The 14,068-nt window shown below is 42.1% G+C and overlaps 1 protein-coding gene across 5 annotated transcripts; it reads right to left on the bottom strand.

The window, feature by feature from the left end:
* Positions 1-4,275: 4,275 nt before the first annotated feature.
* On the bottom strand, positions 4,276-11,877 carry MTFMT (mitochondrial methionyl-tRNA formyltransferase). Of its 5 annotated transcripts, XR_012634494.1 has the most exons (11): positions 11,727-11,877; positions 11,072-11,284; positions 10,532-10,654; positions 9,585-9,687; positions 8,935-9,010; positions 8,278-8,369; positions 7,634-7,715; positions 6,948-7,030; positions 6,408-6,638; positions 5,561-5,619; positions 4,276-4,501 (listed from the first exon to the last, which is right to left on the bottom strand). XR_012634494.1 is itself a non-coding variant. In XM_074917572.1 (10 exons), exons 1-9 carry the CDS (start codon positions 11,873-11,875, stop codon positions 6,438-6,440), a joined length of 1,122 nt encoding a protein of 373 aa, XP_074773673.1. In that variant the 5' UTR covers positions 11,876-11,877; the 3' UTR covers positions 4,277-4,501; positions 6,408-6,437. The 5 variants fall into 5 exon arrangements, 4 of the variants coding, with proteins under 4 accessions (XP_074773673.1, XP_074773672.1, XP_074773671.1 ...); XM_074917572.1 differs by lacking the exon at positions 5,561-5,619 and having other exon boundaries at positions 4,277-4,501; XM_074917571.1 differs by lacking the exon at positions 4,276-4,501 and having other exon boundaries at positions 4,575-5,619.
* Positions 11,878-14,068: the final 2,191 nt, after the last annotated feature.

Raw genomic sequence — 14,068 nt, 5'->3', positions numbered from 1 at the left:
ACAAACAGGTCACAACTTTATCAGTGTGAGACTGAGCCTGGTTATGTGTGAGGGGTTTGGTGGGTAGCTGGTGTTTCCCCAGGGCTTGGCCATGGTGTGCTGTGGTCAGGGAATCTGGCCCCAGCTTGCAGCAGCACTGGGAGAAATGGGAGCAGCAGGTCTGGGCAAGGGATGAAGTAAGGAGGCAGCAGCAGGACTCCCGGAGCGGGACAAGGTGGGGGGAGAAGGGGGCTGGGAACATGTGCTTTAGGGGTGGCAGGAAACCAGGTGCTGTAGAGTCAGGCTGGGAGGTGCAGAGACAGGGAGAAGACAGACTTCCCTCCACATTCAGCAGCAGCGAGCAGGACACTGCTGAGCAAAAGCTGCTCTTAGCTGAAGGTACAGATTGCCACAGAAGGGGTCAGACAGACAGTGATCCATCTCCAAGTGACCTATTAAGTTGCCCTATCAAACCCTTACTACTTCTAGAGCAGAATCAAGCACATCACCAGCACAAAACACATCCTGGGTTTACACCCAAACACTTTTTTGGGGTGCAGGCAAACCAGCAAGCCTCCAACACTGACATTTCCACTGAAAGAGATCACAAGAAGGTGGGCAGTGCTACTGAATGAAAATTGGATTTCAAACACATGCTCAAGGATGGATTTCCCTCTCCTACCCTATCCCCTCCTAAGGGTACAAAGCCAGTTCTAGATCTATGCTGTCCTACCTACAGCCCACCAAGGGCATGAGGAATCTGTCAATAGCATTTAGTAAGCTTCAGAACAGGTTCTCAGGTCTGACACGGGGCATCCAGGCATTAAGCACAGAGCTGTGCAGGACCGAGTACCTATGCAGCCTGAATTATGCTTAAAAAGGTAAACCCCTCCCTTAATAATCCATGTTTTTATGCAAGTTGATAGTCATCAAAGAGAAGCAGAAAAGGAAGAGCTGTGGAATACTCTGGCACATCCTCTTCATACCAGTGAATTTAGACTCTGTGTTTTCTTTTGTGTTTAGTCTGCTGCAAGGGCTTGGCGCAAGCTGGGGCCAAGGCAGCCAGTGGGGAGCATTAGCTCGGACCTTCCCACAGAGCTCTTGGCTTGCGCTGCAGACTTGCAGAGAAATGTCTCTTCCCTCTGTTCCCCTCCTCCTCTGCAGACAGCCAAATCCCAAACTTGGTTTCATCACTTCAAGGGTGAAGTAACACAAATTACTTCTACAGACCAACCCAGGAGATACATGGATGAAAGCAGGTTTGGGATCTGGTCCCTGTGCTGCATGTGGGCTTGCCAGAGCAAAATGCAGCAGTGTTCAGGGCTCTTCCTTTTGGGAAGAAATGTTTAACAGGAATGAAATAGTCACAGCCCTACAGCCTGACATTCTGCCTATCCATGAAACAGCCAGAAGCTCTCCAAGTTTCCCCAATCTGTCCCCCACTGCAACTTAACTCTGACTTGGAGGAACAAACTAATCTCCACACTCAGCAAGTCCCTGAGCTCTTGGAGGAAGCTGCTGGCAGAGTACGTGGAGACAGAGCAAGACAGGTTTCAAACACGGGTGCTTAAGCACTATCTCCAGAAAACGACCTTGGCCCAACAACCACCACACAGTACTAACACTTTGTCATTACTGATGAGCCACCGTGCCAAATACATTTAAAGTCTATCTAGAAGAAAAAGTCTATCTAGCAGGTCCCAGCACCCAGCCCTCACACAAGTTTTATGCTATAGTTCAATGTCAGATCTGAACTTCTCCAGCTCCTGAGTGCTTATGTTCATGGTCAGTGTACTGCAGTGTCTTTTCTGCAACCTGAAACCTCACCCACACTCCCACGTACCAAAGGAGAGCATCAGCTGGAGGAATGCAGGAAGGCTGCGACTCAGCTACTCCCTCAACCTTAGCCTTCAGACCACCAACCTTGAGAATCAGGCTGAAGCAGGAGACCTGGCTCCTAAACGTCATCAGGTTTGAGGCTAATGGCAAGCATCTTCCTTTGAGGTCACTTAGTTTCCAACCCTCAGATAAATCTGGTGACCTATCCTTCCTCCTGTTTTTAAGGAAGGGAAAAAACTTCCCAGAAGCTAGCAGGCTGTCAGCAGTTAGGATAAACAGAAGGAGATATTCTTGTCGTTTCAACCTTCAAATTATTCAGGCATTTTGCAATCAACTTTTTTTAAAAAGACTCAAGCACTCCTGTGCTTAGTCACTTACACTTTTTGTTTATTTGTAATTTATTCAGCAAAAAACAGGAATAAAGGTTTCCTAGGAAGCAGGGGGAGTAGTAAGATCATTAAACAGATGCATGTAACTGCGAGTCACCAGCATACTAGAAAATATCACTCTCTCTAACATTTATTTGAAATTCAAGATGAAATCATCCCTATCCAACACCAGAGCCCTTCTGGTGCCCAAACATTTTGCAGTTCTACCAGTAATTTGGCTCCAGTCATTTTAAACTGAGCCATAGCGGATGCTGGGTCTATGAATATCCCTCGTACTTTCCCTCTTGTCTGAGAGGCAGACAGCTGTTTTATTTTGCTAGTATCACTTTCCAATTGCTAGGGTGGCTGTACTTGACCTCAGCAGTGATACTGGGGATTGAATCACCATGTCTATGTTCCAGAGTCAACCCTGACATGCTATTCCACACCTCATCAGTGAATACCCCATTTTTGTTTTGCCTGTTCTGCAAAAATAATCAGATTTTCATTACCTACCGAGTTAAATCCCTACAGAGTTAGGTGAAAGCAAAGTTTCCAAAAAGACATTTTGGCTAACAGCTGCCTAGGGAACACCAATTCCCTTTAAAGCTTCTCTACGATGCCAAAAATAGCATGCCAAAGATTTCCTTCATAAAAAAATAAATTAATCTTACCCATTTTTCTGCCATAAAACAACTGGGATAAAGTTGAGCATATTCAGAGCTAGAACATTAACTGTTAAGCAACAAAGATCTGTCTAATCTTCTATAACCTCTTGCATAGAAAGCAGTTCTGAGAAGCTTTAAAGCAAACTGCACAGAACAAAAGATTAAGTTACAAGTATAGGTATCCTGGCTACAATATGGTTTAGAAATTATTTGGTATTAAACAATTAACTGAAGACATTCGACATTCTGTACCAGATTTTCACAATCCTCTGTCCAGCTGACCTTGGTTTTTCCCTAAAAGAGATGCAGCGAGCACCATCTACAGGGTTTCTGAGCACATGCCATCTCAAACTCCTCCAAAGTCGCAGGGAAACTCTTCACTATTGCTTTATGCTTTAGTTAGAACTGAAATTACTGCCTGCCAGCAATGACTAACAGCAATAGATCTCACACAAGGCGAAATCTAAAACTGTCAGCAAGAGATGTACAAATTGCCCCACAGGTCTCTCCAACGCCAACATCTAACATGGACACTGCTGGGTGGAAGTTGATATTCCAGCTAGCAACATTATCACCACCCAGCAATAATATTGCTTTGTTCCATTATCATTTTGGAGATGCAAAGGATAGAAACAGTTATTCTTTGCTTTCAACTTTATGATGATAGAGCAGATTCCAAAAAGCAAAGGAGTTAAAGAACTTTGGAAGAATTTTCCTCAGAAGTCATTCCTAGGAACAAAGCAGTTGATTTTACAGTTTGGTCATCTAAAAGCTTTTGACCTTAAATTGCCTGAACTTTTGATATTCTTTCTGTGGGAGTCACATCTCCCTGCTCATTTTGATCAGGTTATAATTTATTTTCCAGTGCCTGGGGACCTAGTACATGAGAAAAGTTGGGTCCACCCATGCTAACAGGTAACTCAAATACTTCACTTCTCAGAAGTCCAAAATTCTTTATCATTTGTGCTTAAAGTTATCTATAAATTGTGGTGGGTGGGGTTTTCGGTGGGGTTTTTTTTGTATACTAATTTCTCTCTAATTCAATTTTTGATACAATCCATGCCTGAGGCCAGACCCCTACCATGCAGCTGATTAGTGTCAAGAACCTCACTGTCTATGAGGAAGGGACTTCAGAGAAAATGTTCTTATCCTGAGCAAACATTGAATATTTGGATTCCAATGATGCCTACAAGTGCTCTTTAAAAATAACAGATCAAAAATTCCCCAGAAGCTCCAGCAGGGAAAACAAGGCAAGCAGCCATACAGTTGACACCAGTGAAGTAATAAAACCCAAAAAAACCCCAAACCCATCCACTGTCAAAAACCCCACCCACGCACCATCCCTTCTATTGGCATAAGGTGATAACTAACCTGTCATAGAGTGATCAGAACACAGTAAAAGCAAAATGACTTCACAACCTTTACTTGCAAGTAGTAGGTGGGAGCAAAACACAAAACTACATCATTTGCTTGGAAACAAACTTGCCAGTTTTATAACTTCTGCAGCACAAACTGCACCCTCAAGTCTGCGGTCAGAGACAAAAGGAATTCTCCGCAGGAGCCTGACTTCCACCTTGGTGTTGTTTCCAGTTTTTGACTCTGATTCATAGGCTTGGATTTCCTGGAGGATCATGTGTTCTGGAAAACCTGTCAGAGGCAGATTAATTGTTGGACCAATGGCAATTAAAGAAAAATACTGCAGCATCTGCTTTAACAGATGCTTCTTCAGAAACACTTCAACCCATGTGATACAACACATTTTTCTATTTTGCCTTCCTTCATTCAGCAAGTCACACTCAAGCACATAAATTTCCTGCCACTTTAAGTCCCATGAATTCAACACCTGACTTGAGCTTTAAGTTCCAGACATGACTGCTTGAAAAAACATGAATGTGTTGAAAAGTGAAGAGCTAAAAGGATGTGTGGAAAAGGATGTGCTGGCATTTATTGATGAGCATGAGGAAGACAGAACCACTGTAACACCAAGCCTACAGAACTCCTGCAAGATTTGAGGCTTCCAAAATTTCCATGATAATGCTATAAATATGAAGCTAACAGAACAGTGCCTCCCGGAGTCTGAATAGCACCAGTACCTCTGTTTTTACTTCAGCAGTATTCAGAAAAAGCAGAAATAAATTGAGCGAAACACTAGAGCAGCTCCTAAAATGCAACCAGTCTTTGTTTTGCTATTATCCCCACATCACATGCAAGAAAGTAAGTCATCAGTTTTGGGGTTCTTCTCATAAAACTCTCCTTATACATGCTATTAACCAAAGGTAGGTTGAGGAAAAACTTGGATTAAACAACTCATCAGGTAAAAACCTCTCTCATCGGAGAGGAAGTATGACACCAGAACGTAAGTTTCCTGGAGAGATGGCAGACCAATATTAAGTAAAATATATTCTAGGATATGAAAACAAAAAGAAGGAAGAGATGGCAATCAATATGATTAAATAGGAAAGAAATCAGAAAAGCTAAAGATATCAAAGAAAAATACCTCCTGAACAAGGTGAATTACAAATTCATATATTAGAAACAGTTTATAAACAGAATCAGTGAGATTAAAAGTCATTTGTATTGAAAAGCAAATACACACAGTAAATTCTTCTTTTCTGAATTTAAAAGGAAGCAAAATGTGTTCACATCACATGCAGGTGACTAAAATCAATCAGCTGGCATTCATGGATGACATTAAACAGTACTTACTACTACAGCATTTTCAGAGTCAACAGGTCCAAACAAACAACATGACAGTCCTAAAAGAACTGGATGAGATCTCAGATTAGAATAGATTAGGAATACTCTGTTTATTTCCTTTCTATATCAAAGATATATTTAAACTGAATTCCAGCACAGTGAAAGTAGACACCTGTAGACTGAGACTACTTAAAGAGAATAAGCAGGAAGGCACAGGTAATTAAGCAGCTGGCAATGATTGCACAGGTTGATCAGATGCAATATCAGAGTGCTCAGAAAACCACACCTAACAAACCACCCCAACAAAGGCACATGACCAACTGTGGCAGCAAATTCCAGAGAGAAATAAGAGATGCTCTGTGTTGCTGACAAAGAGAACTATCATGGACAGGAAAAAATTCTCTAGATGTTCCCAAGTAAGGCGTAAGTTATTCATCTCAATAGGGGGATATGAAGGTAGTTTAAAGGTCCACAAGAAAAATCAGATCAAACAGCCTAAAAGTCTCAGTGAACACTAAACTCTGAACTGCATAGAAGCATGGATTTTTAGTATTTCCAAATAAAAGTAACTGTGCACAATTTATGCTTGAAAAAATTATACCCAAGTCCTCAAAAAGAAATTGAAAGCATAAAAATGTATTAAAAAATAAATTTATTAACAGCAGGAACAGGGATTTATTCACTATCTTCAGCATTCAGAGAGATTCTTTTCCTTGATGGGGGAAAGAGAAATGAGTATCAGGAATCCACGATGAAAACGCACAGATGACAGTAAGTGCAAACACTCTAGGGGGAAACCCCTTAAGTGGAATGTTACAGGTGGGCATTGAAATATTTTATATTACTATTAACTTACAGACATCTTCTTTCACATTTTGAAACACATCTATTGTTTTATATCCTGTGTCAGTATTTCCCTCTCTTTCAGAGTCTTTTTTGCCGTGCTAAGTTTGAGTGTTTGAAACCTGCATTCCTGATGAACTGCTCTTGAGTTCTGCTGGAACCAAGAGTGCATATATCCATTGTAGAAGTCAACTGCTGTAAGCTGCTTCTTTAATATGACTGTTTTGATTCCAACCCAGCCTTCCTAAAAATAAAACCAAAAAATGGTGGTAAGCTTCTTCCATGTTTTAAAATTATCTTTAGCTCTCAATAGGCTGACTTACAGAAGACATTTTATTTAATGTCACCATGTTTACATTACAAGTCAAGTTCTCACTTACAAATGAAAAGCCTGTTAGTGGACATTAAAAGTTCTTCAAGGCATCAAACAAAAAGACTGATGCAAATCTAAACAGTGAATAATGATGGACAATTAAGACAAAAGTTATGCAACACAAATACTAAAAACCTCATCTTTAAGGCAGTGACTATAAAGCAAATGGGAAAAACCTACCTTGCAACGAGCTATCAGTGTCTGGGACACTTTATGGTATAGTAGAGAACCAGGAACAGTTCCACAGTCATTTAATATTTGATCTAAAAGCAAAGCAAGATTGTTGGCATAAAAATGCTAGACAAGTACAAAAAAGTTTGAAACACTTATGTCTCTTTGAAGCATGATAATCACCTTGAGTCACTATTTTGCTCAAAAAGTGTTTTATTGTATTCTGTTTTGTTATACCCAAATGAGCAGGGGAGAATGAGGCACTGCTCCATACCTGACCCATGAAGCCCTCTGGCACACCACTGGGCTCTCAGACTCACAGGCTACTACAGAAAATAGTTTAAGTGATAGTACACAGGGACACCTTTCCTAGTGAGAGGTCCACACACAATGGACTAGACAAGGATCTCCTAATTAGAGGATTAAAATCCTTCTGTCTCAGGATTCACAGGACTATACCTGCTGCTCGCTCAACAGCATTACAATGCAGTAATGTCCTTAAAACCCATTTTATGCTCATCTTTGGGCAGAGAAACTTACTGCGCTCTGAGCATATATGAGACTGACTTAGTTCTACAGGAGTTCCAGAAAGTAGTAGTTAAAGTGATTGTTTAGTACAATTGTGTATGATCTCCAAGTCAGTGTTTGAAAAGACAGGAAAATATAACTTAACAGATTAATTTAAAAGTAAATACCAGCAAAACCAGGGATATTATCCACCTCCTCAAAATCCTGAAGCTTAACAGTAGTGCCCTGCCAGAGTGTCTGCAAAGGAAACTGGAAACAGAAGCAGGTGACACATTGAGAATAATTTTCATCATTTCCAGCCTATTTTTTTTTTCTTATGCAAGATACCTGTGATAACAACATTAAGGGAAACATTTAGGTATATGTCCAAATAAGAGATTTTCCTTGTAATATCTAATTTTCTTTGTTCTTCCTCATCTCATCGACAAGCAAATCGTTAGCAGATGCAAAATGAGTTAAGCAAGTAGCTACAACAGCTGTTTCCTGTAGCAGTTTGCACTGTTTACTGTCATGCAAACATGTCACTACAGTGTTCTGAAACCCTCTCAAATCCAGCAGTGGAAATCTCAGAGCTAAAGGAACAATACAAAATTATTGAGCTGATTTCACACTTGGGATCAAGTTCATGAAAATTCTCCTCCACACTAATTCCACCTCTAATGCTAAACTGTGCTGGGATTTTTAAAACACATGCTAGGATTTAGAGGCTAAAATAACTAAACATGAGTTTTAGTCATTAGTTAAAATATCTACAGGAAAGTCAAGACATGCTAGAGGACAGAAAAGGGTTAAAAAAAATCCACGGTCTTACCATACTTCCTATTGCACGATGCAGCTGAATTATTTGGGCAGCCGTTTGCTCCTCCCACTTTATACAACTCTTAGCTATAGATATTTTAGGAGCTAGGGCGAAAAAAAGAAATTAGAAGACTTCATATTTTGTTTTGCATCTTCCTGCAAACAAACAGCTGTACTACTTTATTCTATTTTAAACCCAGGTTTATCCTGACCAATGGGAGGTCTACCATCTAGCCATAGGTACCTTTAACAACAAGTGGAGAAAAGATTTTGTAAAAACCTCAATTTGGATTACTTATACTTTCTTCTTAGTTGTTCTCTAATTTACCCACTGCACTGCAAACTGGTAACATGTATTTACAAGCACAGCTATAACACTTTTGTGTGCGTTACAACCACAAAGAATAACAAACTCATTCAGATTTTGTGACATCACTAGTCATTCTGATATTGTACATGCAACTGGAAAAAAAAACCATTAATGTAGTAAGTCTGAAGAATTCTGAAGTATTTTTCCCTCTGTATGACTTTAAGCCAGAAAAGGCAGTGAAGAGACCATACTAAGAAAGGTATATAAAAGAATACAACCCAGCACAGTAGGAAGAAACCTAGTTTTTCAGCTGGTAAAAGAAAAAATTAACAAGTTGCATTAAATATGATGCATACCTACCAAATGTTATTCCTTCTTTTGGTTGCTCTTTTTTATTTTTTAAACTTTCAGGCAAGTTTTTCAAAACTGATATCAGCTGCAAAATTAATTTTTGTAGAGTATTAGCAAAGCTAGGTAGAGCATATTTATTAATAGTAACAGTAAATCCAACACATACAAATACAGTACTTAATTTTTCATCAGTAAAACTTTCTTGTGAGCTTTTAGAAAATTGGGTCAGTATATTCAGAATACTTGCATCATACACACAAACACACTAAACGCATCCTTCCCACCAAATCACAATTAAAAACCCACAAGTATACTTTTATGGATGATCTCCTCTCTGATATTAATCCTAGAACAGGACAAAAGCTGATAATATTAAGATGAAAAAGCAGATATTCACTTTAATGAAAGTAGGAACTGCAGTTTCCATACAAAGCACTCGAGTTCTTCATTAAAACAGCAATGCACAGTACCAACACTGACAGCTTATCACACACCACTCAGCTTCCCTCTCCGCAAGGCAAAGTGCTCACAAAGACAGTTTCAGATCATTCTCTTCTTAACAGTTGTAGTCAACTCAGAACATGATTAAAGAGAATTCTGTTTACACATGTTAAAAGCAAGGAACTAATCAGAAGCAACACTAGCTTGCATGACTTTACCATGTTTGCACCCATCTTTGATAACATCACTTCCAGCTCCTTTGCAGTACAGTGCGGGGGAACAGCAAACTCTTCTTGCTTAATAATTGGACCTACATCAAACCTATAAGGCAGAAAACACACAAGCTTACTGGAAGAGAAGCTATAACTCAATTAGCAGTTCAAAAGTCTATGTTCAATATATTAACTCAGTTATTAATTATCCCTTTTTTCCTCTAAAACTTTACTTTTCACACATTATCAAACAACATTTGGTTCACAAGACAACACAGGGAAAAGAATATCAGATAAATCTTGGCAAGCAAGATTCACCTCCGCAAGCTGAGATGGTTATGAATACACAATTCACAGCTCAGAAGCATAAGAGCTCAGAAGAAGCAACCTGAAATATTCGGAAGAAATTTGTTTTGCACTTTCCTGAGATCTATTATCAGACAAGCATCCAAGAAAGAAAAGACAACTATGATAATGTGTTTTTACAAGCCTTTTAAGCCAGAGTTTGTGCTGAAACTAAAACATAAACTATCTCTCTCTCAGCCCTAGACAGGCAGTGGCTTGTCCTGTTTCATTTACAGGAGGTTACAAGCAACTCTGAAGTCTGAAAACCAGATCTTTTCTGTTCTGTTATACCAAGCCTACGCATCTAGCTGTGTGACCATTCTCTGCCTGCTCCCTGTAATAATAAGAATTAGAGAACAAGCCTAGAGGCTACAGTGCAAACTACACACTTGCTAAAATACTGCATTTGTGGCAAGTCTCAAATAGTCAGATGAAAGCCTCTAAGCATTTCAAATTTTAATATTAAAAATACACGATCACTTTTAAAAAAAAAAAAATTAAAAAGTGATTACATAAAATTATTTAAATGATGACTTAAGTGGTGATGCTTTAAAGTCCTGAGAGGCAACAGAAGCAGTAAGCTGTCTTGGGAAGCACATTGAACCTACCTTTTTGGCCTTATTTCCATAATTGTCACCCCAGTCACTTTATCACCATGAAGCACTGTGTGGATTATCGGTGCAGGACCACGCCATCGTGGGAGACAGCTGGGATGGACATTCAGCACGCCGCTGAATTGAAATATTTTACAGTTAGAATAGAAACAGTACCTGAAGCTGAACCCATATGTAAATGGATGTGCAATATTTATTACACTAAAACTACTTTAAGAATTAACTCCTCAAACTTTCTGAAGTGTTACTAGCTTAAATATATATTTAAAGGAAAATTCACATTATATAACCTTCGGTTTCTCAGTGAACACAGAAAAAGAGATGAGAGGAATAAAGGTAAACACATATGCTGAACATTTGCATAGATCTACATCAACATGCTAAACAACAGCAAACCTCACAATAACAGAAGTAGGGCTCAGACTAAGCAGCCAAACCCAGAAAAGAAGTTGACTTCACCTGCTATAAGTCAAAGGTGCTGACTCAAAAACCTTGCTAACAAGGCAGCAATAGATGCCCTGTCAAGCCACTTACTATGGGAATTGCAGAATAAGGTCCTCACTTAGGAGACGTCCAAATGATGCCACCACACCCACGTCAAACTGCCCCACAGGTCCCGTGTGTGGCCACTCGTGAATAGGTAGCTGGAGCTCCCGGGCACAGCTCCTCACAGGCAGACCCCCAGGCAGGCGGGAGGGCAGGGTCACCACCTCCAGCCTGGACACGAGTGAGTCCTCGATGGGCTCCCTGGCGTGGACAAGGCATTGAAAACATCACGCAGGCAGAGCAAGGGAGAAGCGAAGGTCAGGTCGCCCCCACCCCTCACTGTGTCACCCTTTCCGCAGCACCTGCCCCTCCAACTCCTACCCCCTACTCGGTCCCGTCTCCCAACCCCACCACCCCCAGCTTCCTCTTTTCAATGCCAGACCCCCGCCAGCCCCACGGTCCCTACCCTCCCACCTCCCACCTCCCAAGTCCTGAACCCACTCGTGACGCCACGGTCCCTGGCCCACCCTAAGGTCCCCGGTTCCTGATTCCCCCGACCCCGGCTCATCCCCCAACAGCCCCTGAGCCCCCTCACCAGCCCCCATCTCCCACCCCTCAGTGCCCGGCCCTCCCTCACCTTCCCTAGCCCCTCCCTCCACACCCCCTAACGGCCCCCCCCCGCTCAGCCGCCGTCGGGCGGTACCTGGCCGCCTCCAGAGCTCGCAGGGTGGTGACGGCGAAGCGGTCGGTGCCGAAGAAGAGCACCCGCCATGGCGGCGCTGCCGCCCGCCCCGCCGCCCCGCGCGCCACCTTCACCCCCTCGCGCCAGGCGCGCAGCAGCCGCCCCCGCATCACGGAACTTCCGGCGCCGGGCGATGACGCACAGAGGCGCGCGGGGCGGGAGAGCGCGCAGCCGCCACTCGGGGTGAAGGCGCCGCCGCCGCCATCTTGGGGTGGGGCAGGCGGGCTCGGAGCGGCGCTCCCTCAGGGGCCGGGCAGCGCCTCCCGGGTCCGCGGCGGTGGCACCATGCCGAGGGAAAGGCGAGCGGTCTTGGGGAGCGGAGCCAGGTCTCTGCCTCAGCCGCGGCCTCGGCAGCGCAGCCCGAGTCCTGGTTCCTGTTTCTCCACAGCGTTGGTGCTGCCCCAGCGAGCGTCTCCCGTGGCGGTGGACCCGTAACCCTGGCCCTCATGACCGTAAATTGGCCGCTCTGCCTCAGTGCGAAGATAAGGCTGAAAAATGTCGGGGTCAGAAAAGGGTGTTGACACCGCAGCCGCTGATTTTCTGCTGGCTCCAGTGCAGTGTTTGAAAAGCTAATTTCTGTGTCTCCTGTGTGGACAGCTTTGTTTTAATAGTGATGATAATTTAAAGAATGTTTTCTTGTAAACCACTTAAAGAACTATCTTCTTCCGTAACATAAGAATAAAAACATTTTATCATTCTACTAAGAACATTCTTTTCCCCAATGGGAAGATGGTTTATTTGTGAAGCTTTTCATTTAATGTAATTTACATACAGAAATTCCCTATGCATCTAAATCACAGTATATCCTACAGTCTTTGACACTCAAAATTTCTAAAACATGGAATGTGAGAATCTGGAAACATTTCCTATATGCTAGTGAAAACATCTAAAATACTTGGAAATGGGATGACAATTTGCATCAGACAGATAGACAAGGGAAGGCTCAGTAAGGAAAGTGAAATTCTGTGCTGTGCCAAGCAGCACTGTGCATATTCATTCCCTTTTCCACATCTGTTTTGCTCATCATTAGGGCTTTCTTAGACATGGAAGATGCTTTCATCTCTAGTGGTAGAGAAACAAAGGAAAACTAATGAGAAAGTGCTGTTAGAGGTAAAAAAAATGAGTCAGGTCATCCTAACTGAGGTGCTTACATTCCTGCACCCTGAGAAAGGGAGAATACATTACAAATACTGAGGTAATTTCCTAGCTGATATTCAGTACGTAGAAATCAGTTGATCCAGAAAATGTAATTCTCTGGTACTTGGGGAGCCCCATGAAAATTCTCAGTTTAGTCACATCCAGGACACACTCTTCAATTCCAGCTGCCTTATCTCAGGGTGCATAGTTGAAAGGGTACAGTAAAAAAATAAAAATATAAACAAGAGGGTAGCAAGGATGAAGGAATGGCTTCTGCTTGAGAAGAGATTAAGGGAACCAGCACAGTTCATCTTAGAAAGCGGGTGGGGGAAGAAGAACAGACAAGCAGTCTGTCTTATCATAAATAGTATGGAAGTAGTAAGCAGGGAACTGTTTATCGTTGCACAATAACTAAGTGATTATAAACGGTGTTATCAGGCACTTACAGGTATCAGCCCCAAAAGAGCGGAAGCAGCATTCCACACAGTGTGTAATTTGGCTACTTACCTCAGATGCTGAAAAAATTTGACCACATAATATCTCAGATGCTGAAAAATACCCATGGTTTCCAGAAGCAGACAGCGCAATTGCTGGAAGGAGACGTCCTGTGTTGTGTGGGTGAATGCCAGCTCTCGAGGTCTTGGGTGAAACCCTGGATTTATCACCAGCACTTCAGAAATATCAGGGACATAGCATGTGTGTCTGGATGGCCTGAAAGCTGGGAATTTGAACCCAGCATCCAGCTGCTGCTCTGTGTTAACTTCCAGGTACCGGATCCTGGCACGGAAGGCACTGAAGGTGTTGGCGCCACATCTGCACTGTGTGGAGCTTCACCTGCTGCTCGACAGGGGTCTTAAACCCTGGAGATGGATTCTCAGTGTTGGCAGCAGTTAAAGCTCCTGAAAATACTGAAACTCCATGCTGAGTTTTTGTCAGACTTATGCATGAAGTAATGTTGCATTTGCTATGAGTTTATGAAGTGAACCTAAATTTACTCCAGCATACTTGCTCCCAAGTAATTCATCTTCAGCTCTGATACAACTCTACAGTTCAAACAGATTATGGCTATTATTTAGTATTATGCCTTGGATACAGTGTGCATGAATTTTAACTGAAGATTTATTTCACTGTAATTTTTTCCAGCAGAATGAAAGAAACAATCTGAT

This window comes from Athene noctua, chromosome 13 (assembly GCF_965140245.1).
Source record: "Athene noctua chromosome 13, bAthNoc1.hap1.1, whole genome shotgun sequence".
Classification (NCBI taxonomy): Eukaryota; Metazoa; Chordata; class Aves; order Strigiformes; family Strigidae; genus Athene; species Athene noctua.
Note: the sequence above shows the minus strand (reverse complement) of the source record. Positions and strands in the feature narration are given on the sequence as shown.